At 37.9% G+C, this 26,600-nt stretch overlaps 1 protein-coding gene across 3 annotated transcripts in view; it reads right to left on the reverse strand.

Annotated features, from left to right (window-relative positions):
- CDK14 (cyclin dependent kinase 14) overlaps nucleotides 1–26,600 on the reverse strand; it is a 338,037-nt gene that overhangs the window by 156,035 nt on the left and 155,402 nt on the right. For all 3 annotated transcript variants that reach the window (XM_066197805.1, XM_066197794.1, XM_066197814.1), the window contains 2 exons: nucleotides 22,694–22,817; nucleotides 2,752–2,872 (listed from right to left, as the gene is read on the reverse strand). In XM_066197805.1, coding sequence (XP_066053902.1) covers nucleotides 2,752–2,872; nucleotides 22,694–22,817 — 245 coding nt within the window. The remainder of the gene's footprint in view (nucleotides 1–2,751; nucleotides 2,873–22,693; nucleotides 22,818–26,600) is intronic.

A 26,600-nucleotide genomic window follows, 5' to 3' on the forward strand; every position in this document is an offset into this window, starting at 1 on the left:
TAGCACGCAGCTACACCTCTTGCAATCAAACTGCAAGTGCTGTCTCAGACAACCCAGCAAAGCACAGAAGTAAAAATCCAAAGCTCTTCTGTCACACACAGTACACATTTGCTCTCATCTGATTCCTGATGTGGCAGAGGCTGAGCCCCTGCACAAATTGCTGCTATGTGAAAGGAACTGTATTACTTGGTCCCTTTTTCTTAAGCCCTTCAGTTCCTTGGTTTGTACAGCGCAGAAAAAAATATTGTAAGGGCTAAAAATTGAGTACAAGAGGAATATGATATTGTTTTTCATTTGAAACAGAACACGCCACCTCTGACCCCTGAGCACCTGGATTTTTTTAGGCCTTTATAAAATGGTCTGTGCAAAAGAACATCATTTATTGATACCATTGAAGATGTAACTATTGTGTTCTTCCCCAATACTCGAGTCATTTTTTGTCAGAAAACAAAATAATGACCTTAACTGCTGAAGTAGCATTTTAAGTCCTTCCTTGATCTTCCCTGCTGCCCATGTAATTTGAATATAAACATATGATTATGAAGGATATGCTCAGTCTGCAGGTATAGTAACTTTTAAATGCTTTTAATTAGCTACATGACTTAATCCATATTATACGAGCACCATGTGTTTTGATTGGACCTTCTAATAGTTCTTTTACTAAAATCATCATGTAGGGAATGTTAAAATATCTTTTTTCGACAAGCTATTGAACTTTAGAGAGAACCATTTTTATTTGTGGAAAAATTTTCAGCAACAATAAAAAATATTTTAAATTCCTTTTCTCAGTTTGACAATGCACTGTTTTTTAAAGTCAGAAAAATTTAAAAAATGAATTTCCAATGTTGTTTTTAACTAAAAAAAAAGCCTTTTAAAGTGCTTTTTGAGCAGTTTGTCCTATTAAAGCATTAAAATTTTTCTCTAGCTGTTTCCATGTATTCTCTGTAAATTACAAGTTGACTCATGTATGTGCAGACATACACAAATATGTGTGACTCAAGAAATAAACAAATGTAGAGGGAACTATGAGAAGATGAGCAGAAAGGACAATTTATCTCTCCCAGCTACTTCCATCCTCTGCGTCAGTTTTCTTGCCTCACCCCCAGCAAGATGAGCTTCTTGCTCAGGGTGTCCAAGGTATTACTTGGAAAAGAGGTGATTGTAAAACAGCAGCAGCAGATGGGCTGTAGAGATTGTATGCAACCACTGAAGGCACCAGGTTGAACCTGATATTAAGGCAAACAGGAAAGTTTCATGATAGATGAGAAACTGACATGCAGAAGGAAATTATTTTAGACCTATGAAGTGGAGAATGGTCTGAGGAAAACCAGACAATTGATACAGAAGATGCTGCCTTTGCCTCTCTGGCACACTTGTAATACCACAGTGTTCACATCTGGAGTTTTCTCACTGTCCCTTTCTTACCTCTTGGTTCACCTTCCCTTAGAGCTCAAGGAACTGCAGCAGCCAGAGCCCAGTTATAGTAATCAGTCACTTCAGTATTAGATATTCTAGTATTTATATTCTGTAACCTTTTCACACAAAACAGTCCTGTGATTTCTAAATCACATGCCCAGGAGTCAAGATTTTCAGGAAAACTTAAGATTTCATCCCATCATCTCTGATTTCATATCCAGGACTAAATACAACCTCATGTTTAGTTCCCTTCCCCAGCAAAAATATTTTTCCTGCTAGGTCTTCGGTTCCAGTATAACACTGCAAGATTACCTGAAAAAATGTTATTCACACACCATATGAAAACATAAGGTGATTTTAACCTTATCTTACAGCTACCTCTAGATTTTAATATAATCATAATTCTAACTTTCGTTTGCCTGTATTAAAGAAAGATATTTCAGTGAACTGCAAAAAAATTACTGTATTTTTCTCAGAAAATTCCTCATTATAAGTTTTTCTCGATTGAGTTACAAAGGTTTAAAAAGTCAAACATGCATTAAAAAAACCAAAACGAAACCAACCAACCAACCAAAAAAACCCAAACCAAACCAAAACAAAAAAAACCTCAAAGCAAACAACCAACCAACCAAAGCAAAAGCCAAACATATTCCAGAGTATCTTCCTTTCCTTATAAGGAAGAGGATTTTTTTCTGCATTTCAGAATTTGTACAGATTACAGAGATCCTGTCACCTCGAAACCTACCGAATAAACTAAGAAACTTCAGCTTGGTTTTTAACAGTCAAAAACCCAAATATCTTTCTTTTTCCTTGTTCAACAAAGGACTAAATAATGTCATCAAAAATAAGCAAGGTTATATATATTGTACAAATCAAACTATTCTTCTAAACCTGCAAGTCTAAATGAAATCTGTAGGTTTGAAAGAAAACTATTCAACAATATTTACTGCTACCAAATACAGTAGGTTAAGAACTGAGGTTTTATGCTCACAACCAGAGAATTCTGGTTTTCTCCTTGCTACAAATGGGCATGTTGAAAGCCTATCTTTTGCAAAACAAGTGTAAAATCATATGAAAGTACCACACTAAGACTACAATAGTCAGACTAGAGTCTCTTGCAAAGCACCAATGGGTGCTGTGACAACAGCTGGTAGCAGCTGCCAGCCAGTGGGGTGGCAGGAGGGGATTCCTTTAGGGAGATACTGCATGAACCACACAAATCACTACACATATGTTTTTTAAGCTGCATCAATGATCTCACTACATATTTGGTTTACATGTCTAAAAAAAACAGGAGCTAAAACATCTACATAAAGTCTTTCCATCTACACTTACCACATGTCAAGGCAGGTGGAATATTCTGTTGATCCCAGAAGGACATCTGGAGGCCTGTACCATAGGGTTACCACTTCATTGGAATATGTATGACTAGGAACTGATTTAGCTCTTGCAAGACCTGTGGGGTAAACACAAATAAATTAATGTAAACAAAGCAAAGAAATAGTTTGCTGTACAGTTACAGTCTGAAAGGATATATGAGCATGTATCACGTAATGTGATAGGCATGTTGCAAGAGTATTTCTCTTCTAGAACTGGAGTATTTTACTTAATGGTAGCATCTATCATTAAGTACCTGGCTAAACAGAGCTGTGAATATTATGAAAGGATAATAAAATATGCTTTTCGTAATGAAAACCACAGGCCCAGGAGAGATGCAAAGACATACTGTGGTATACCTAAATAAATAAAAGACAAATAAATGAAGATTTTAATTGCCATTAACTGCTCATCCTGAGGCATGAATAGTCTTCCATTTCAGTGTTATTTAGAAAAAGAAAATGAAAAGGAAACTCCCAGACAAATGATGCCACATATGAGATTTGGCTTCCTATGGAAGTCTAGGAAATCTTCAACAGCTTACACTGCAAAGCCCAGCCAGCTTCTTCAAGTTTATGTTTGAAAGCTGTAGATACACTTACACATTACCATTCAAATAAATATTAATACTGCAGCAATACAGCAGAAAATGGTATCTGAAAAATTCCTCTCTCTTAAGAATTGTGTATTGGCAGTGCTCAAATTTCAGAAATAATTTCAATAAAATCTGTGGCCTACTAAAGACATAATATTTACAATTATTGTCTTTTAAGCTTGTCAGTAATTTAAAAAAATTCACATGCTACACAATCTATGTAAAATAGAGATTGTCATATGCTAAACCGAGAAGTTTACAAGTATGTTTCTCCTCCAGAGGACTCTCTTCTCCAAAAAATGGAAAAAGATCTTAAAGGCTAAGGTGACTCTTCCTATCATGGGCCTGCAAATGCTTTTTCCAAATTATCTGATCCTAGCTACTGCCTTGAGAACATCCACTTCCTTGCTGGGAACACTGGACGTGCACAAGTAATGGAAATCAGGAGAACGCAGTACTGGGTGCTTTTTTGTGTCTTCCTTCTTATCCTTTCAGAAAACAACTGGATTTAGTATAACAAAAGGTCATGTTTTACACCTCTCAGAAACAAAGAAACAAAGTCATGCACTCAGACAGAAATAAGCAACATGAGAATTCCAGAAAGAGTGCAGAAGAGAGTTCTTTGCCCTTTTCTTCTTAACACATCAGAAAAGCTATTTATGAACATTTACTGTCAGTGAATGTATCTCCATAGCAATGATGGCCAATCTTGCAAGCAGATTGCATTATCAGCTGATTATAGCAATTAGACCAGTGGAGGGGAATAATTTGAATTGTATGCCATAATCTCTTCTTTAAAAAATTTCATTTGAAACATAAATACCTATTTTTTTAACATTTGCAGACCTCCATTTCTTTAAGGTTTCTGCACCTGTCCATCAGCTTGATGAACAATTTGGCTTACAAAGACAACACAGGGTTGGCGAGGTACAGTCCCAAAGAGGCCACAGGAGAGGTCACATCATGTGTTCCACAGTCTCTCTGCCTGCAGATTAAGGTTTTTGCTTCTAAGAAACCACCAACAGCTCTAACTGTTGAGCAGTTCTTATTCCTGACACACAGAACCATTAACAAGCCTGAGTTTCTGTGCATCTATATTGCATGTGACTAAACTGAAATGGTATTCCCTGAATTTGTGGATATAGACCTACTACTATTAAGCAATATAAAAGTTATGAAAGGATTTGAGAAGTCTGGATGGTGAATGATTCCATCCTTTTTGCCTGTCTGAGCTTTCCCCATTAGTCTTGTCTGAGGAAGACTGAATTTGTTTGCAAATTCTAAACTTCTACCAAGCTTTCATAGGAGAAGAAGCATAACCAAGCAGGGGAAATGGTTCTTGAAGAAGCCACATCATGTATGTTGGGGAAAACTGTCAAAAAACTTTGGAGTTTGTGGGATAACAGACAAACTCAAAATTTCACAACACAAAGCCATTGATCCACACATTTCAGAAATCTTCCATGTAGGGAGAGACGAGTACCCTACTTGCCATACCAGAAATTACATTACAAATGATAACACCATAACCATGATTGCCAGCTGGCTTCTGCCACTTTACAAGAATGGAGCTTTAGAGATATTAGTAGTCAGGCCAAGCACACCTTTCCTCCTCTTCTGTGACTGTTCAACATGGAACCAGTCCTCCCTTCCTGCTGGGAATGTCAGCCATGCTGTTTCCTCAATATACTGCTTCTAGATCTCCTCCACCTCCAATCCATTCCAAGTTAATGAAAATCCATCTTATTTCCAAAGAATGGCCCTTTTAGGCTAGTCCCAGCCTGCTGGACACCTAAATGTTTTTCTTTAATCCATTCTTCACTCCCAAAATACTATGAAAATTTCATTTGAGGTTGGCTGCTGCACCTGGTTTCTCAGTTATAAGAGAATCATTAATGGAATTGAAAAACATTTCAACAAAATCTTAATTCGTAAAAGCAAGCTGAGGCCATACATTGGTGACAGACAGCATCAGGTTAAGAGGTGTTCTAGTTTGAGTTAAACCATAACAAAATGAGCTTATGAGTACAGGCCACATGTTTTAGGTTGTGGCCAATTGGTCACATACACTGCTTTGGAAAGTAAATGGAAAAATGGAAAGCAGAAGTGAACAACCAAGGGAAATACCTATAAAAGCTAAAATTTGGAAGGAGAAAATTTGGCACAGTCCCACTGTTCAGTCAGTCACTCACTCCCGTTGTGCAGGACTGACAGGAGCTGAATCAGGCTAAAGCCTCTGAGGAGCTGCTTTCTCACAGGGAGGGAGCAACCTTTGCATTTTCTGAATAATTCTCTGCTCTGCATAAAGAATGCGTTTAGCAATAATGAACACTTTCACTCAAAATTAATACAAATATGTTTCATCACACATGAGATATGAAAAAAAAACACTCTCATCTTTCAGATATATTTACAATCTAAAAAGAATGCTATCAAAATACATATGTGAAACACCAAGATACTTTTCTTGTTTTGATGGTCCAGATGCAAAGAGATGACAGTTACCCGGTTTTTTTCAGATATCCTTCTGCAAGAAAACTTGGTACATATTTTATACACCTTTGCACATCCAAATACGCTTACTCATGCAAAATTTATTTAAGCACATCCTTCAACTGAAAGAAAACTGAAGGGTAGGATTAATTAGCACAGCATGTTCGATCACTTTCTTTAAGGGTTCCCTGTCTGTTTCCATGGTTACACTACAGGAAGAATGACAATCTCATTTAAAAAAAACTTATAAAAAAGCTTATAGGGGATCATCAAAACTTCAAACCTTAATGGCCCATGTGCATAAAAGCCAAGAGGTAAGTGGTAGATCACCGGGTGAGTACACAATATTTACATATTGCTGCTTGAGCACTCTTTTAGCCTGGGAAGGTGGAGGCGGGACCTCCTGACAAGCAGCGAATCCCCTCCAATTCCTGCGTCTTATGAAAGATAAAAGGTCAACACATGTCCTGCTGCTGCAGCCCTATTTTGAGAGAAGGAATCCAAGGATAAGGCCCAGTTATTAAAATTAAGTTTGTGCCAGACCCACTGGAGAACTTGAGTGTAATTATGTGAAGGACAGACACCGTTTAATGTTCTCTAGGCAATGACTTCTATGACCATTATTTACCCAAAATGAAGAAAGAAACTGTTCTGATGCATTACATACTGCAAGGCTTGCACAACATCATCTAACTGCTCTGGGGCACAAACCACAACTTAATTTTAACTCATTCATTAAACAACAGCTCAGGATACCCAGGGAAGCCCAATATTTAAAACAGAGTGAATAATCTATGCCTATGTATGTTTATGTCTTTAACACAGAAAATCCCCTGATGCCTCCTATTCTGAACTTAAAAAAAAAACCCTTTCTTTTTCTCAGAAGAAATTTTCTTGTGTGGCAAATACCATTTTCTCTGCTTAATCTGGCTGTATATTAGACTCAGAGGATGTATCTGATTTTACCTAGGATCAGTTATTGACAAAACGTATTGCACTGATTTATCACTGTAATTTTTAAATTGTATTTGGCTTTTACAAGAGGCTGTAGCTACATCCAGACTTAAGACCTATCCGATACACACACCTTTGGCTACATGAGCACAAATATTAATATTTGATTCCTCTCTAGCTGCAGGATATCTTCCTAGTCAACTTCATATGACAATCGGGAAGCCTTTGTTCACAGCAAATATGATTCTGCAAATGAGTAAACCAGTCACGTCTGCAAAAACAAAGGCTTAACAACCATGTGTATGGTTTCCCTTTCCATTATATCTTAAATGTGTTGAGCACTTTATTATTTTGATCTAGATATATTTAAAAAGGCCCTAGCAAGCATACTAAAAAATAAGGTGCTTTTCTGTTTGCTTTTCCTTGATTCAGATTCTTTATTTAGCTTCCAGTTTTGTTTATTTAACAATTATTTACTTTAATATAAATGGCCTATTGAACCACAACTATGAGTCAGTAATAATATTAAAATTGTGCTATGCACTCTGTTGTAGATCATGAACTGTCAACCTATTTACTCAGCTACTTGTTTTCCAGCAGAAGCACACTTATCCAGCAAATACTTGAGTGACAACAAAAAATAAAAAAGTAAAAGGGGTGGAGACACTGACACTGCTTCAATGAAGTGGTCAGCACTCTAATCCAGAAGAGCCAGTTCTTGGCAATCAAAAGCATCCTGCAGCCTTTAGGTCCCTCTGCTGTTTATCTGAATGCATCTATCTCCAACATGAAGCTTTACCAGAGCATCTGAGGTAAATTCCTCTCACATAAGATAAATTACCTACAATAATCTATGTCCTAGTCCTAATATAGCCATTAGCTTGTGATAGTGCTGTTCATTTATAAAAGTTACTCACGATCAGAGAGAGACTAATTAGGATCTCAAATTAGTATTCCCAAAATGCACTTGGGCAATGACTACTCTTCCAAACTGGTGCAGGAGTCAGTTTTCAAGAGACAGAGAGAATTAAGTATGACAAAAGGCATGTGTGCCTCTCAGCCTGTCTGGTTTTTCCAGCTGTTATCAGCTGTTGTAATAAAAGATTATTTTTCCCTAGTAGTCTTATCTCATGTATGTCTTCAGACAATCACTTACAGTAACACAGATGATAATTATTCTAGTCTGTGAATAGGACTCTACTGTCAGTTGACAAACACAAGTTGCAGAATGGGGAGACACAGAAATACTTTTCCTGCAACCAGAAAGAATGACTCTAGCACTCGTGAAAAGTGTTTGCCCTTTCCAACAAATCCAGCATCATCTTTTTCATCATAAGCTCTCTCCTCTGCCCCCTGTGCCTCCCAAAGAATCACAGAGGATAGAAAAAAAGGATACAAGAAAGAGCTCAGCAGCTCTTGGTTGCATATTATAAGATCCCTTTGGTAAATTTGTTTGAAAGCTATCATAGCCATAAAGCTGTTTATTTCTTTGCTTTAAAATCCTTATAAATAATTTCCGATATGTTTTGAAAAAAGACACACTGATTTTGAACGTGTACCATGACTGAAAAATTTATTCTTTGTCCATGAGCAGGAAAAAAACACACTAAAAATTGGGTACTGTGCAAAAAGTGGTACAGAAATACCAAAGAAATATACAATCCTCTTTTGACACCAGGAAAATGTATCTACCCCCATGGCATTCTGGGTCAGCATGAATATGTTCAAAGTGCCTCTACTAAGTCTGGAGGTAGAAAAGTAACAGTGTCGTCAGGAAAAAAGAAGGAAACAAACTGCATCAAGATTATAAACAGTCACATAGATGTAAAAGCTAGCAGGACTCAAGGACAGTAAGCAATTTCAAATCAAAGATAACTTCTGCATTACAGAAAAGACCTGGATTACTTATGGACATGGTGTACATGGCCACAATAGCCTGAGTAGGTGATTGATTTAAGTCTTGCTTTCCAGATTCCACATTTTTACTTAACAATTTGTTGTTTCACAAAAAGTCTATGAGAAGATGATGCCCTCTACTCCTATAAATGCTTCAGCAGGAACATACCACTGTGCTAATAAGGCTGTAAGTGAAAATGTCAGAATTACTCATTTCACAGTGAAGTTATTAGGTTTGAAGCAAAGAGTTAACAATCGCTGAACAGATGGTTGTAAATTGGAAAGATCTGCAGAGTGCAGGGAGGAAGTTCTAGAAAGGACAAACAGGCAGAAAATAATTCTTCACTGAAAATGGGAGCTAATGTATCTCAGGATATTTTAATATTCTTTAAGAAAAGAGAGAAAATGGGGAAGCAGCTATGCGTGAATGAGCCTAATCAATACTGGACAATTATTTGTGTAATAGTAATAATTTACACGTGGAATTTTAAGACATGACTAATGAACTTGCTAAAGGCAAAAAAGGTAACAGACCACTTTCAGTTTTGAGGTATAAATGTTTCATCACCATTAGGATTTTCCCTTAACAAATCAAACGAACCCAGAAAAGAGAAAAAAAAAGATACTCAGGAGAACAGTGTAGACAAATTGAGAGCTATGTGTTCCATTTGGTGAAGTATAATAGTTCATCAAGCACCAAACACAGAAGTTAACAACTTACTGCAGGCTATTGTGTTTGAAACTAACAATTTACCATGATCTCTACCTTTACAACTAAAAGCAGGACAGCAAGGATCATTTCTGGATGACTCCATCTGGCATTCAAGTAAAAATGAACCAACCCTTTTCAACTGGTAACTGGATAACTTATTATGTGATAGGTACTTGATGTATGGCATGAGACAGGTTAAATATAACACAGCAATAAAGATACAACAAATGTGCTTGCTCTCCAAGACTTACCTTTTTTAAAAAATCATCACGTAGACAAATGGCCTCCCCCTCTACCCAGGTGCAAAGAGAGCTGAACACATCCCAGATGCAACTCAGCTGTATACAGGACATCAGTACCATTAAAGTCCTTCTAGTTTCATGTTGTATTAAATCTGACAGCTGAAGAACTGTTTAATAAACACAGTTTGGTGCTACTGTAGTGATTCACAGTCATCCACATAGAAACACAAAAGCTAAGTTTCACTGACAGTTTTATGTTCTAACATCTAATCCCAGTTGTTTATCCTCAGGTAATTTTGTTTCTTAACTGAGCATACAACACTGGCAGTGACAAGGTGATGCCACCTATTGCTCTCTCCACCTATTGAAGGGGTCCAAACTCACTGAAATGAACCCATGCTGTGCTTGCTGGACAAAAGGCAACAGTAGTAGCATGGCAACTGGGATGTTACTCTATGGAGTGATTTATTCCAGTGGCATCAGTTTCGCTGATCTATCATTTTCTATCTAACTGTAAAATATCTGGACAACTTTGATGAAGAGCAATATCTCAAGTGATGGTCAGCTATTAAAAGCCTAATCAAGTTGCTGCAAATTTACTTGAACTTGTCTAGGATAAGTTGTTTAACAAGAACAGAGCTACATGGAAAAGCAAGTATTTGAACAATATTAACATCTATAGACAAACAATATTTTTGAAAAGAAGATCTAACAAGTATTTTGTTTATAAATCAAACAATGCTGCCATTTGACATTACCCTGCTGGAGTGGAATCTGTGAATTTGAAAAAACTGCCACCTCATGGGTACTGAAATCAGCAACTCTTACTATACAAGGTCTGACTTATGCATAAATGACACAATTCCATGGCTAGTATCCACAAGATCCTCGCCCCAGAGGATTTGCACTACAGAGCCAGTGCAAATGGGTTTGATATGCCTCCTTTTCCACCCAAGGTGCCACCTGAGCATTCTGCACCCTGTGCTTTAGAATGCAGCTGCATTTGGTCCCTCATCCACCCTTAGCTCACGAACCATGGCTGCCCTGCCTGGCACAAACTGTTCTCTAGAGCTCATGGAGTTTAATCCAGGCTGCCTCTGGCTTGGGTGAGCCAGACTATTTATAGATAAGACAAATATTTAGCTGACTTTTGTCACTGCTGCAATGTGATATCTCACAACTTACATATTCCCTTAGTAGGTGAAACACCGACTTGGAGTTCTACCAAGGAACTCCAATACATTTTGCATGTGTTATCACACTAGTACATACATTCACATACTAGGTAACACCCACAGCATCTAAAGCCACATCTGACTGAACAGGCTTGTCAGAGAAAAATGATCTGAAAACAGACATTGGTGCAAAACTAACAAAACTGGGGAAAAAAAATCTCAATTATATAAAAGCTTTTTTAAATACAGAGAACAAAATAACTACAAAATAACTTGAAGATTTCACTAATTTTCAAAATTGTTTCCACTTTGCTTTCAAGAGAGAAGCCATTAAGAAAATCTGTATAAGCACTGTTGCTTCTATAATGCAATATTATAAAACAACATCTAACAAGAGAAATCTCAAGTCTCAGATTCACCTGTTCAATTGAATTGCTCCTCAAAACTCATTTAATGTATATGTCATCCTAAATTATCTGAATCACAAATCTTATTAGAAAACTTTTATGTGAGAAACATTCCAATATGCTTAGGTCTAAATTATTATTTGACTTTGCATCAGTAATAAGGCATCCATATTCCTGCAGAGCCATCTATTCAATTCTTAATACAATTTTGTCAAAGAAAAAGAAGAAATGAAAGCTGACAATTTCATTTCTAGAAAAGTCACATTAGAAGGGCATTAAGGCTGTTCCTTAACAGTACAATTCTGGAAATATGTAGTTAAAACCCAACTGCTCTTAATGCAGCATTTTTCTCAAAAGTGATAATGAATACTAAAATGCCACTGTCAAAATGGCAAAGCTGGAGGTATACAACCCAATCTAGTCCTTCATGTAAAGATGTAAGCCTACCAAGTCAGCAGAACTGCAAAACCTTGTATTGTAACTAATAAAATAGGTGAAAATTTGTTTGTACTGAAACCAAGCCATTCATTTATCTATTCAACTTGGGGAAAATGGATGTACTTCTGAATGCAGCGCTCAATAAAAATTACAAAGGATCCCTATCAGTACTTTGACCACCAACCAACTACTACTGTCACACTGTTATTGAAGCATTCCATGCTCTATTTAAACCACTTACTCTATCAAGGTTCCATGTTTGAACCAACTGTTAGTACACGTAAGTATGTCTCACTTAGTACCACAGACCACAACCTGAGTAGCAAAGCTGGTGGTAATCCTGAGCACTGTAAGACAGAATGGGCAAAGGATTGCCAAAATAGCAAGAAGCTAACATTAGGCATTTGTGTTTATAAAGTACATTTCAGTGATCTGCTGCCTTTTTTCTTATCCCTCCCCCTGCCTTTTTTTTTGATGTATTTATTTTCTTCCTACGGTCCACAGACAGTCAGAGATGGACCGAATTTCAGGCCGGCTGGAAGAGTCCAGAAGTAACTTAAAGACACTGCAATGACATATGCTTAAAAGCAAATGTAGTCACAAAAGCAAGTAAATTTGATGCCCAAGTGACTTTAAAATGGCTGCAATAAGAAGGATCATGGCTGTGGGTTGGAATAAAAGAGATTACATCTGAAAATCTCCTCCTACGTTATTTCCAATTACCCCACAAAAAATTGCTGTGCAATTTGACATATTATGAGCCAGAAAAGCCTAAGGTGGTACAACTGACCTTGGAGAACCTTTAATAAGGTGAAGCTCTAACCTGCCATTCTCCCTACCATGTAAATCAAAAGTTACTCAACACCATTTTCTCTCCATGCAGAATGTTATTAATGTTCCCACATCACCCAGACATAAAGCTGCTGATTCCTAATTCTCCCACTTCTAAGGTTTTTTAATTTGAGTCTTTCAAATTATAAGACCAAAAGGTCAAGCAAAGTATGGTTATTTTTAATATGCACAAGGGTAGCTACTTGGAGTTATCATTTATTTGTATAGTTTTTGGAAATGGAAGTAGCTGGAGAAGTGTTAAGTATTGCTAGGACAAGCACTGCCTGATCACTTCTGGCTATCATCAAGGGTAACTGATGCAGGGGAAACTCTCATCTTAATGCAGGTAGTTTATATCAGGATGAATTATGCACCCATGAATATATTAATACAACCAGCACTGTGTCTTTCAGAAGGAATGAAAAAAATTCATGCATAAATTATTAAGAATTACCTAGATAAAAAGTGACTGTGTTGCAGAAAAGTAAGGTTTTAAACTGTCTGGGACAAAACAAATGATGTTATAAATTACAGAGCCATCATTTCTTTAAAATGCAATCTCAATTATGGAATTATTTCAGACCGTGTTAAAGGCACATTTCTCTTAATGAACTGCCAGTTCTGTTCACGTTAATCTTTTTCTTTGCATATCAATATTTTTGTTCAGAGTGATGATGAATTTTTTTCTTCTTTAATCCACACCTTTCCCAGTCAACCTTTAATGTCTACATAGCTGATTATTTCCTGTGTAAACTAAATCTGCATAACTATTAAACACTAATGACATTAAAATAATTTTAAAACTTGGCATAATTTTCTCACTATGTAATACAGTATGTTCTCTTAAATGAGGAAACATAAAACAAAATCATAATCAGACCACGAAAACAAATGAGTACTATGGGAGCTACCTGGAAGGCCTATATTCAAATACTTTACCATGAGCAGTACCTTTTTCTACTGTATTTTTTCCCTGTAAGTACAGTAACAGAAACAAGCTAAGAAGCTTCAAAACAATAATGTTTTAATGAAAGTTTGCTATTTTAAATACAGGTGCTTGTAACCACAATAATCAAAAGGATATGAAGAGGGATAGGAAAATGTTCTCATGTAAAACTGAGAGAACACCAGCACATGACTGAATAAGGTTTTTTTAAAATAAAACAATATTTGTTTTAAATATGTGTATGGACAGATTCATACAGACGGATGGATGGATGGATGGATGGATGGATGGATGGATGGATGGATCTCTTTTGTACAGACAGCAGATCACAGTTCTCCATGTCTTTTGTGCCATTGTCACGTAACAGTCTAGTTCCCACTCAGGTGGGCAATACAAGGCAATAGAAAAAAAATCATGATTGTCATAATAACACAGCACTGAGCTAGCTGCAGTACAGATGACATTCAAATCCCATGTTCTTCTTAAGCACAAAATACTGAAACAGATTTTTCATCGCAGTTGTTTAATGGTGTCATAACCAACTTCCTTTATTACCCTTAATGGATAATTAAGATGCTTTCCTCCAATTTAAAGGTTTGATATAACTCTCAGTTGTAACAATAGAGAACTGCATTGAACCCTAAGTAATCCGAGATGCGTTTAACAAGGGACCCATTTAGTGAGTCACACCAATCTCCAGGTCCTTCATGCTTTTTAAAAAATAAAACATTTTCCTTTACAATCAATAATCCTACACAGTGCTTTTCAGCGGGAAGGGCTTAAGTTACAGCATCTGCTTTAGTTAAAGCTGAAAAGCCTCGTCTTTAGAAAATTTTAATTCCAATTGTTAAAAAGCAATCAATGAAGACTGGCATAGGCAGAAATTCATTAAGTGGCTCTACTTTGTCCTAACAATTGGCAGAGAGAAGTTAAAATCTTAGCTGAATACAGAACCTCCCTACAGGTTTTGCAATTGCTGTCTCCAGATAGCAAACCCATGTCAAATCTACTTTCTTCATAGAATGTGAAACCCAGTTTCTCCTCATAAGGGATTCTTACTGTGTTAACTCTCACATGGTAATTTTTTGTATAGATTTAACTGGTACCTCAATAAAATCATCAGATCTATGAAGAAAATTAGATGGAGATCCATGATGAGAACAACGAACAAATAAATGGGAGAAGAAAAAACATTTCCAGCAGCACTAGACCACATCTTCTCCTGCATCTTCACCTCTGAAACAATTATTTACCCCAAATGCCAGAAATCAGATCTACCTCTCTGCATTGCTGTTGTTTGAAAATTTTCTGCCGCGTACCCATCTCCCTCCCATTTCACCACAGGTCTGGGCATCACAACAGAAGGTCACAAGCACAGCATACGAAGCCCTTGTTCCTGGGAGGGAAAGGGAAGAATGCAGCTTTGGCTACGCCCTGACAGCAGCCAGTTATACCATTAGAAACTTAAAAGGAAGGTCTGCTGGTAGAGGGAAAGACTATCATCCTCGGTAAGCAGAATAAATTACATGGCAGCCTGCCACAGGTCTCTGGGTCCACAGTGCCCACAGCTTTTGCAGCCTACAACATTTACCTTTCCTCTAAGAAAAAAGATTTGCAGGTGCCATAGCTACCTATCATCAGCTCCTAAGCTCTGGCCTTACTCTGTCTGGATCTAGGATGTGTGGATTTCTGGGCTTTTTACCCTGTTACTCAGTAACAGGTCATCCAGGACAAACACACACAGTCTGCTCTGCTGCTCCAGCCCCAGCTGCCACTGTAAACAGCAACAGCAGCTTCTGCTCTCTATGGGAAATGAGGTATTTACAGCTCACTACAAAAATAATTGTACTTTATAAAGACCTGCAAGTTGACTCAGGTTTGAGCAGTTCGGGGTTCATTTCCAGGTTCCACTTCCTTTTCTTCAATTTCCTCACAACACTGTCACTGAAGTCATCTTACTTTCTTGATATTAATACAACTAGAGTCCTCAGAGAAGTCCATTACTGTCCTTCCTGAGGGGTAAAAGAACCAGTTCTTCAGATTTCAAAGGCTGTTATCAGAAAGCAACAGGCTGCACCTGGAGTAACAACAACCTCCCACAGGAATATAGAAAAGAAATGTCTTTTCTTTCCATGCTCAACTCAGGCAGGGTGTTAGAGGGTCTGTGGACCTACGTTTGGGGTAAACTGGTTTTCTTTACCAGCAGCAGCCTCTGACAACCAATACCCAGACAGCTTCCTGCCCTTCTCCAGAGCCTGCAGAAGGGCTGCTGTGGAGGGTAGGAGCTGTGTTGGGCCAGCTGCCTCAGGGGTGACTGGGCTGTTCCTACAATTCACCCCAATGGCTGCGATACTCTTTAGGCTCACCTAAAGCCAGGCAACCAAAGGGAGCCAGCCTAGATAACTAGAGGCACTCTCAGAGGAATTTTGCTAACGATTTCATCAGGCTTCACCAACAATATGACACCAGCTCTTTGGGCACTGAGGCAACTCCTTATATCAGCATCGTTAAGAACTGATACTCTGCGGAACATTGACATGGGAAAAACATTGCAGCTATCCATGCAAGCAATCTTTTATGCTATTCAACTTTTTGTATGAATTTTGTACAGTACACTATAAAGAAACCCTTGTGGGATTCTTACTGTGAAGGAAAAAAAACCCTACTTTTTTTTCAACTTGTCAACATAGTTTTAGCAATTTTAACAGTAAACTACACAGGGATAACCTTGTCCCTCATGACATACCCCCATCATGCTCTCCACAGAAAAATCTATATGGAAATGCAGGGAAACATCCACTCTAATACTCAGCTGCAGTTTTAAACTGTAACTCCATTGAGTAAAATTCCCTTTATTATAATCCTCAAGTCTCTTTGCTCCTGCTATTTATTATTAATAATTCTATGTGTCTAGAAGGATGCATGGTTGAATCACACTGACTTGATTCTTTTACTACATCAGAGGACTTTATATTAACAAAATTCCAAAAGCTTAAGGCAGGACTTTCACCATAATACAGGCCTCCTGCAGATCCTTACTCATCCAGAGATCCCCCAAGACAACAAAAAGCAGTCAGGAAAAGCTTCAGGGTCAGTGTTATTTGAGAGACTAAATGAAAGACATTTTCATTAAGATGTCATGCTGTTTTTCCTCTCCAAAGCTCATTCCCACAGATGAGAAAGAACAACTCCCATACTGCAGAAACAAGCATTAACGCATTAAAGTACTAAGTTCCTTGTCACTCACCTTGCAACACTCGAATTTGTTGGTAGTGTTACTGCAGTTTGAAGATTTTTTTAAAGGACTAAAATTACCAAAACCTGGGACAGGGATTGGAAAGGAGGGGAAGCATCTATTCAAGTCTTTTCTAAATTTTTCAATTTAGAAAACTATCAATCATCAAGTTTTCCTATCCTTGCAAATGATACTCAAGCTAACAACACTTCTGGACCTGTTGTTCCATACTTTGAAATCGTACTTTGCACAGGTCTTCAAACTTCCCATTCATCCACTTCATGAATCTCACTTCTGTTGCAGGTCTAACAGAAAAAATTAAAGGGAAAGGCAGCTGCAGAGAAGATTCACAAACAAGAAATCCCCTGAGAAACAAACCCCAGCAGCAGGCTGATCATCTCAGAAGTAAAGCAGGCCAAGGGCCCAACTAGTGACTTGGCCAGTTTCTCTCACAGCCTCAGAAGTGCTTTTACTGTAACACATGCTAGTCAAGTCTAAATGTTTTGTTCTCAACACACATGACCTGATGATATTTTCAGTACATTGAAAGGTGATGTAACCTCAGGGCTATGTAAATCTTTTATCAGAAAATATCTAATAACAAGCATAATTATGCATTTTTCAACCCAAAAAGCAAAAGTCTGTTTTAACTAAAGAATATGTAAGAGTCATTGTGCTATGATCAGAATAAAGATCCACATTGCTCCTGGAGGTATCAGAATATTAGATTGCTAGTGGCTCTTTTCAGAGAGTAAGAAATAAGGCACAAAAAGAGTAAATCCTTCCTGGGAAGTCCCAACAGAAGGTGGGACCCACCTCTCACCTCATTATTGTCAGCTCTTTAGGGACTTGGTGCTGGAGTTTATCAAGTTTGATAATCTGCATGCAAACATAATTGATTACCCGATCTTGATTTATATCAGCATATACAATAACTAAATAACAATATCCAATCATTAAGAAATAAAACAAAACAAGCATAGTATTTACTGAGTCACAGAACCACACAAGAAGGAGAATTTGCCTAGTTCAATCTGCCAGGTTGTTCAAGGCTTAGTCCAGTAAGGGAGGCAGAGATTTCATAACATCTCCAGGCTGCTCAAGTGCTGAAGTACTTACATACCAAACATTTTTTTCCTTATAGCCAGTTGTGTTTCAACTTATGACCATTATCCCTCATCCTCCCACTATGCACCTAAGTAAAGAGCACCACCATGCTCTTGGTAACCAACCCTTAAGGCACTGAGAGACTGCAGAGCTCCTAATTTCATTATAGAAGGCAATCCCATGGATCAAACATGATTTACCTTGATTAAAACTGGCAAACACTGTCTTCACACCTACAGAAGCTACTTCCAAGAAGCCTCACTCCATTATTTTCTACGGGATAGCGGTTGACCAGGCTGCAACCACTTCTTTCTTGCCCTTCTTGCAAATGGGTAAAACAATAGCCTTTCTCCAGTTATTGGGAAACTCCCTCAATCTATAGTCTGTCAAAGATCACAGAGAGCAGCCTGAGAATGACATCAGTTGCCTTTCCCAGTTCACTCAGGCACATGGTGATTCTTGGGTTTCTCCTGGGCAGGGCCAGGATCTGGACTCTGTGATGCTTACAGGTCCCTTCCTGAGGTCAGACTGACAGGCCTGTAGTTCCCCAGATCCTCATTCCAACCCTTCTTGTAGGTGGGTTTCACATTTGCTAACCTCCAATCATCTGGGACCTCCCCAGCTAACCAATATCAAAGATAAATTATGCAGAATGGCTTGATGAGCTTCTCCTCCAGCTCCTTCAATACCCTCCTATGAATCCCATCCGGACACATAGACTTGTGAGTGTCTGAATGGCATTGGAGGTCACTAACTACTTCCTCCTGGATTGCCGGGGCTCTGTTCTGCTCCCTGTCCATGTCTACCAGCTCAGGGGTTGGTGTCCCTGAGGATTACTAGTCTTTCTATTGAAGGCTGAGGCAAATTTCTTATGGTGTTACTCATTAGAGGTTTAAAATACTTTATTTCTACTTAAGACTGACATATGCAGGAGGGGAAATAAACTCACAGCCAAATTTACACCACAGGATCAAAAACAATTCTTGCACTCTGTTGGGGAAGATGAATCAGGGAAACCTTATAAATATGATTGTTTAGCAAAAGATTTTGAAAATATGAAATTTATAATAGAAATGGAAGCTTACTTCAAGTTGTAAGATACCGATTTTTAGTTACTATATAATCTGAAAACAATAGCCTAGCCAGCTGAAGGAGAATCCCTTTTGATTGAACAATACCTTTCTGCTGGCTAAGGAACCAAAGGTCAATGTAGCAAAACAGAAAAGTCTAAAGAGTAGTTTTTAGAGTTTAAAATATAACATAGAATGGTAATGTAGTAGTTCTTATAGGCTATATGTAGATTCTATAGGATTTTGTGTCTTGTATTGGTTGATCACTGTAAATTAGAATATTCATCACAAAAGGAGATAAAATGCATTGTAAGAAGGACGTCACTCTCTTTTCCTAGCTCTATTCCTGGCTCTTACTTCTACGTCTTTTAGCTCTTACTTCTACCTCTCTATTCCCTGTTCTCTTGCCTCTTCTCCCTGCTCTCTGACCCCTGCCACCTGGCTCCCTTCTCTCTTAACTCATACCCCCTTGTTCATCCTCTCGCTCTCTCTGGGACTTCCCTTCAGCTGAGGCTGGTGGCTGAAGGCAAGGCCCTTTTTACCCACGACCCATGCCATAAAACCACGTATTCTAGAATATCTCAGGTCAGCAGAATTCCTTCTCCCTGCCGTCCGCAGATGTTCCTACAGCACTCTATTCCATGAGAATTCCTAATACACTTTTCTCAGGAATTTTAATTAGTTTTTAAAAAGAATGCAGGTATGGTGTTCAAGGACTATTTTTCACAGCAAAAATTACTAAAGATGTAGTCTCCTCTATTATATCTTCTCAAGAAAGCCATTTTTTATAGCTCATCCATTTTTAATTTGATAAAGCCTCTATATTCTGCTCTCCCTTTTCATTTGACCGCTGAGTCGTCTCATAAATGCTCATTTCCTAGCAGCTAGAGCACAATGAACAGGAAAGCAAACTGCTGTTCATCTGAACAAAGACACTCCCACACAGTGAAGGATCTATGTCTGGGAGTCCTGCTATAGAAAAAGTACATGCCCATAGTTATTCAAAGATTCCACTTCAGCCGCAGTGCAATGCCCTGGCAGACATGAATAGCCTGTCTTTTACCTTGTTTATTCAAGAACTATGATCCACTAGCCTGCTTTTAAGTATTTGATATCCTACAGTGAAGAGATTAAATAAGCCTGACACCAAATGAAAAACTTCAGACATGATGATGATTTTTTTAGCAAACTTATGAAACCAAAATCTGAAGGTCTTGTCCTTAGAGACTAAAAGGCCTTTTCTCTAGGATTTTATATTTATTATGCTAGCAAAGTCAATCCTATCTCTAACAGACACTGATTTCTTGATAGTTTTCTCCTGCCTTGAGTGCATTTGAAAGCAAAGCAACCATCTTTCTAATTTCCACACTGCTCCTCATGTAATTTATCAAGTATACAATCTAAACCGACTTCCTTTCCAAGCACATTATTGCAAATCAGTCATTTGTGGGAGAAAAACATAAAGAGAAATAGGACTGTTTTATATCTTGTTTAGGAAGAGTCTTTCATACTGGCAAGGTGGAAGATAGGCTATAATAATACAGCATTTAAATAAGTAAATATGCACAGGGGCACATGGAGAGCACACAGGTGTGCTCTCATTTTTCATGTTTCCAGTGAAAGAGGTTATGACCTTTCAGACTTTAACCTCATCGCTTCTAATTTTTCATTTTGGTTCTCGGAAGAGAAATTTAACCCATCTGTTTTTCAGTTTTATGAGGTCATGAGCCATGAAAGAAAATCTAGCTTAAAAAAAAAAGGGGAGATATATAATCTTCTCTCTGTGTGTAAGAGTAGATTACGCAAATGTTTCTGTTATGTGAAGGCAAACTTAAAAGGGAAAAAATATCCTCTGCACAATATTACACATTCATGTCTCTACCACTGTGTGTTTCTTTCTGGTTGTACTTATACATTTCTAGTCCCTCTATCAAAATCATACACAATGGTCAACCCTAAAGTCCTGCCAACACAAAACTGTGAAAATCCTCTCTTTCATGTCATCACTGGGGTATTTAGCCTGGTGCCACAATGAGGCAATAATTTCATCAGATAGATAGATAGATAGTTACATTTCCTACTACAGCAGGGCACAAACAAGAGTCCCACCCCATCCTCTGCTCTATGGCAACACCAGGCAACACTACCAGACAGAATCAACTCATGTCTTAGTTGGACATTTCATTGATCACTTCACACCTATAGCAATGCATTTAATAGTGCTGGTGAAAGACAGGTTACTCTCTTTTTTCCTAAGAACACAGCAAAGGAGCTTGCAGCCTCCCTCTCCCCAGGCACACAAGCCATAGAGTTTCAGCAACTCACTCCGTACACCATAGGAAACATTTTACATACAAAAGAGTTTGTGAGATCTTTTACAGTTTTCAGCATCCACCAAAGCTAGAGAACCATTGTTACAGTCTCCTGAAAGATTTATGTTATGGGGATACTTGGAAGTCAGATTAGTTCATAGGGTTCTATACATACAAATGATACAACAAAACTATTAAACAGCACAACACCTTCAACAGAGGGTTAACTCATTTTTCACTACAAGAACACTGAATGATGCACCTGTTTCATATCCTTAAGAGATGAAAGCTCTTAGTAAAAAGCTCTCAAAGTAAAATGCAACATGCAGGAATGGGGTTTTTTTAGCATTTATTTCAAAAAACAGCAAGTTTTGAAAAATTACAACAAAAAAAAATCATATATAAACCAGGAGACAATTGCTTCTAATACTATTTCTCTAATTGCCTTGCAATCCAAAAGCCAATCAAGTTCTTATGGACTGTGTCCACCTTTAGTCCTGTCCCCTTTTCCAGCATAGCAAATACACACTGAGTTGTTAATTGCAGTAACACTAATTAAAAGACAAAACCTCATGACTATATTAACAGTAAAATTGTCAATTAGCACACAAGGCTTTCTCATTACTGCTGCGGTATGAAATGTGAAGCATGATGTGGATAGCAGTCATAAAATAAAAGACATTTTAAAAAAGCCAATAGGTCATATTTTCAGCTTACTTAAAAAGTATTGCTGGAATCAGTAACTGAGAAGCTGACCTTCAGGAAAGAAAGAAATTCCTATAACCTTTTGTGAAAACCACTAAAGAAAAATATTGCCATTATCCACATCTGCATTCACAGTGGTTTTCACTGGAAAGTGTACTTGCCTTGGTGTAGCCACTAGAAAATGGCTTAAAAATTTAAAAGTAGGCCAAAGGCTAAGATTTCAGTGGATAATTTATCCTAACTTTATACTCCACATGAGGCTTCCCTAGAAAGAGCTAATGGATACTGAAAGCAGTCCAGGTGATCCTAGTGTCCTTTTTTCTGCAGAAGGAACACTTTTTCTCGTGTCCTTCAGTCTCTTTCAATGACCATTCAATGAAAGTTAATCCAGATCTCCACAACCCTAGAGCTGCTTCCATAAAGTGATTGTGCTTTTCATGCAGTCTGTATTTATTTCCTCAGGTCTCTCTCTACCATTTTCCTTTTCTTTTTAAAGGTTTTTAATCCTAATTCAGAGGTCTCATGGTAAATAAAATGGAAATACTTTCAGCATTATCTTCCTTGAGAGAACTGGAGTAGATATTTGTTTTTCACTTGCTCCCTTTTAATCAAGCATTTTGTTGACCATAATCAATTTCTTCACTCAAGAGAAAAATGTGCAATTATCTACAATGAAGAAGGTGTGTCTAAGGAATAGGGTGGGGGGAAAGACAAATCAATGGAACCATCTGTCTGACATTCCTACAACATTATAAGAGACTTGTAATTAACTGCTTGCCTACCAAAGTCTGCCAGCTTTAACTCCCCCGTGTCACTGATCAGAAGGTTCTGTGGTTTCAGGTCCCTGTGCAAAATGTAACGCTGGTGGATGTAAGACAGTCCTCGCAGCAACTGAAATAAAAATAACTGAAAAAGAGGGGGACAAAAAATGACCTCTGTTAATATTTTGCATATAACCACAGGTGATTTCTTCACAATATGCAGGGTGCTTGCACATTGCGGTAACATTGTGTCAGAATTCCTCCCAAACTGGCTAATTCCCACCCAAATTTAACACAATGAAATTTCCATCTGAAATATACTTACTTTGCAAGGACTAAACCCAGCCTCCAAGCCCTTCTATGTCATAGATTCAATTTGACTGGTTTAAAAAGAATGAGAGCAATACAACCATGTGCAGAAGGCTTGGTTTCTACCAAATTATAATTATGTTCCATTTACCCATATGGCCTTAGAGATTAGGTGGTAGCCTGAAGGCAGATGTGTATCTTCACTAATTATAGGAAACAACAGTACAGGGTGGATAGGGATGGGGAGATAAGGCTGGGGGATGGAACACTGAGGCTAAAACAAAGAAGAAATTAATAGTATAACAATAATGCCTGTGTACCCAAGGAAATCTGCAAGTAAAATAGACTTTATCCTTCAAAGTCTATTTTAATGGGAGTTTCTTATGTATTTTTCATTAGTAAATAAAAACTCTCACTGAACCTAAACATGACTTTTGAAACCTACTTGCAATAGTCTTTAAGGTAAATTTAGATAGAAACCCAACTCGCCATCTCCTGGTTTTTTAGAGTCCTTCCCTGACTCTATTAATGCTTACTCCTAAAACTAAGCATTACTATTATGTATTCTGTAATTTACAATTATGAACAAAGAGCTGGATGAAGGAGATATTTTGTCCTCCCCTTTTCATCTCCCGCATGCATCCTTCTCCCACATCCTTTCAGACACTCGCTGAGAAGGGCGGCGTTAACTGTCATGCGTTTTGTCAACACAAAGCGTCAATGAAATCCCAGGAGTTTCCTTGGCAGTGATGAAGAACCTATCCCAATGTAGAGATCCTTCCTTTTGCCTGATGTATTTTTAGAAATATTTCAGTTTTTCTTAAATTTTAAAATGTGGACACAAAAATCCCCTTCAAAGCTATACATGGAGGATTCAAGAGCAGATATGGACTTCGTGCCTCACAGCTCAGAGGACAGCAAGATGTGCTCTCTAGGAAGATGTGGAAACCACACCAAAGATTTGGGAAAAGTCAGCTCAGGCACTCGAGAATTTCTAATTAACTTGCAACACAAGCATCCTATTCAGTGATTACTGAAGTGAAGAGACATTATAAAAAGGGTTACAAAATCTGATTATAGAAGAGAATAAAGACTGACATGAAAGAAACAGAATTGTCATGTTACTGAAGGTGAAATGAATTTAATTGCATTTCATTTTTTTCCTGAGTGCAGACACAATGCACTCCATGTTTAGCTATTTAGCCAGGGCACAAAGAGCCATATCAATCACCTTCTTGCCAGGGTTGGGTCTAACAATGTGCTGAGGAAACCTAAGAGCAAAATACAGAAACAAAGAAAAGCAGGAAAGGCATAAGTAACACGCACATTCCTTTTTGAATTGTGGTTAAAGTGGAATTCATGGTACATAAGAACTATTTTAATAGGAGCAAGAAGCTTTCATTACAGCCTGAAAATCTCAATTTAATTCTATTAAATTACTTCAAAATAATATATATATATTTTAATAAAAGGGTGGGCAAAATAACCAGTTTCCTAGGCTAAATCAATGGCATTTAACTTCAAACATTCCTTCTAAATATGCAAAGAAATTTCAATTATCATGGTAGCTCATGGTAATCTTTATAATAACTCAAAATATATTTATTAATGTCTTTCATTTGGCTTTAGAGCAAAGAGTCAAGCGATATGACATAATGTGCCAAAAAATTGCCCAACAACTTCACAGATAAACAGAATAAACATCTGCACTTGAGGACAGCTTTGGAATGTAGTTTTATTCCAGACTTGTAGACATGCTGTACTCATTAAGTACTTCCCCAGAAGTGAATTAATTCACTCACACCTCCTTGGAGGAAGCTCATGGAAGAGAAGGAAAAAAAAACCCCACCCTTCCTGAATTCATTATAGGGTAAAGTCAGATATTGTTTTTTTGCTTTCTCTTTTTCTCTTCCCCTTTGTTTTTATTTTCTAATATAAAATGTGAAAGGTTTAAGTGAACACAAGCCTAACATCTGGCAGCAAGGCATTCTGCAAACCACAGGCCTTTGTGATTGCTTGGGACGAGAAAACACCAAGGGAGGGCTCTCCATTTCCAAAGTTTCCCAGCACACAAAAAGAAAAGATGATTTGGAAAAAACTGTTTCTGGTTCCTCACAAAGCACTTCGGCCCTCTCACAATCAAGTTCCCTCTCCTGATCTTGAAGAAAGCCTTCTCCAAGAAACCTGTTTTCTTTCCAGATTATCTGCATTACCTTCACAAGGACAAAAATTAATCCTAGATGAGGTACCATCAATCCTTACCCACATACCCAGCCTGAAATGGACAAACCTCCTATCATAGTCATACTCTCATCTTACTTGCTCCTTCCTCCACTGCACTCAATTCCAATCATTATGAAATCTCAGCCAGGGGTTTTGAACAAGCAACTGAACTGCCATTTCCCAAGGCCCCAGGATGGCAGCTGGAGTCAATGGCAAATTCAACATCTATTTCAAATAGTTGGCTGAGATGACAACAACACAGATTCATAGCTCTTTAGCTTCTATGTTGGTAATTTTAATATTTGCATAGTCATACACAAGGTTGCGTAAGTATTGAATAACCTGCAATAAATAAACTAAGACATCATTCACTAAGACATCATTTGTGTACAGCTTATTAGTAAGAACAAAGGTTTTGGTAATAAAATTAGGCTCACAAAATGAAAAAGGTCATTGTGGTTAGAGTTGAAAAAGACAGAAATCAGGACAGAGATTTGTCCCTCGAAGTCAGGTTTTCAGCAAAGCTTAACATTAGGAAGCTCAACACTTTATGTTCAGATAAAAAAACCCTAACACTTATGGCTTCAAGTCTTGCCAATTTATTATAGCCATTAAAAAATACCTTTTTTCCCCCTGGCTGTTATGCAGCTCTCACTTTAATGAGCAACATATTCTAATGAAGACTTTTCATTGTCAGTGAGAAAAATACATGCAGGTCAAAGCTAATTCAGGGTTTATGGACTGTGATATTAAAAGAACCTTAGCAGTTCTTAAAACTTACAGGAGAAAGCCCTCAACTCCACAAAGGGGTGAGTTAGCACCTACATGATCCTTCAAGTGTAATGCCTGGATAGTCATTTGAGCTATATGCAGCATTTGACCAGATGTCCATAGTAGTTTTAAAATATATTTTCTGAGAGACTTGTAGCTATCTGGATGAACAGCCCAGGTTTCCTGGTGTTTTTATGAGTGTCTGGGTGAGTGTACAACCTAGAGCCTTACATGCAGGCATCCAATGACTGCCTGGTGGCCCATGTGCTGCAGAATGTTTTACTATCCCTTGGCCTCTGAACGAGTTTGTGAGTTAGACACTGACACAAGCCATGCAAAACACACCTAAAGGCTGGGGCTGGGAGCAGCTAACACTGTCTGACTGAGGTTCAGAAAGCTCTTTCCAGTCTAACGATGAAGGGGAACACTCATGTACAAGTAATCTGTGTAAAGTACTTAGATGACTCCATACAGTCGCCCTCCATTACCAGAGATGGTAGAGAGTTTCTGGCAAAGGATACTGGGGTAAGTGGAAAGCAGAAATTCACAACATGTCTAGGGAGATTCTCCAGAAAATGTACCATTTCCTCTCAGACTCTGCTGAGGCACTGAGGACCCCAATGAC

Source organism: Chamaea fasciata, unplaced genomic scaffold (genome assembly GCF_029207755.1).
Source record: "Chamaea fasciata isolate MVZ Bird 193981 ecotype frontalis unplaced genomic scaffold, bChaFas1.0.hap1 SCAF_1, whole genome shotgun sequence".
In the NCBI taxonomy this organism is placed as follows: domain Eukaryota; kingdom Metazoa; phylum Chordata; class Aves; order Passeriformes; family Sylviidae; genus Chamaea; species Chamaea fasciata.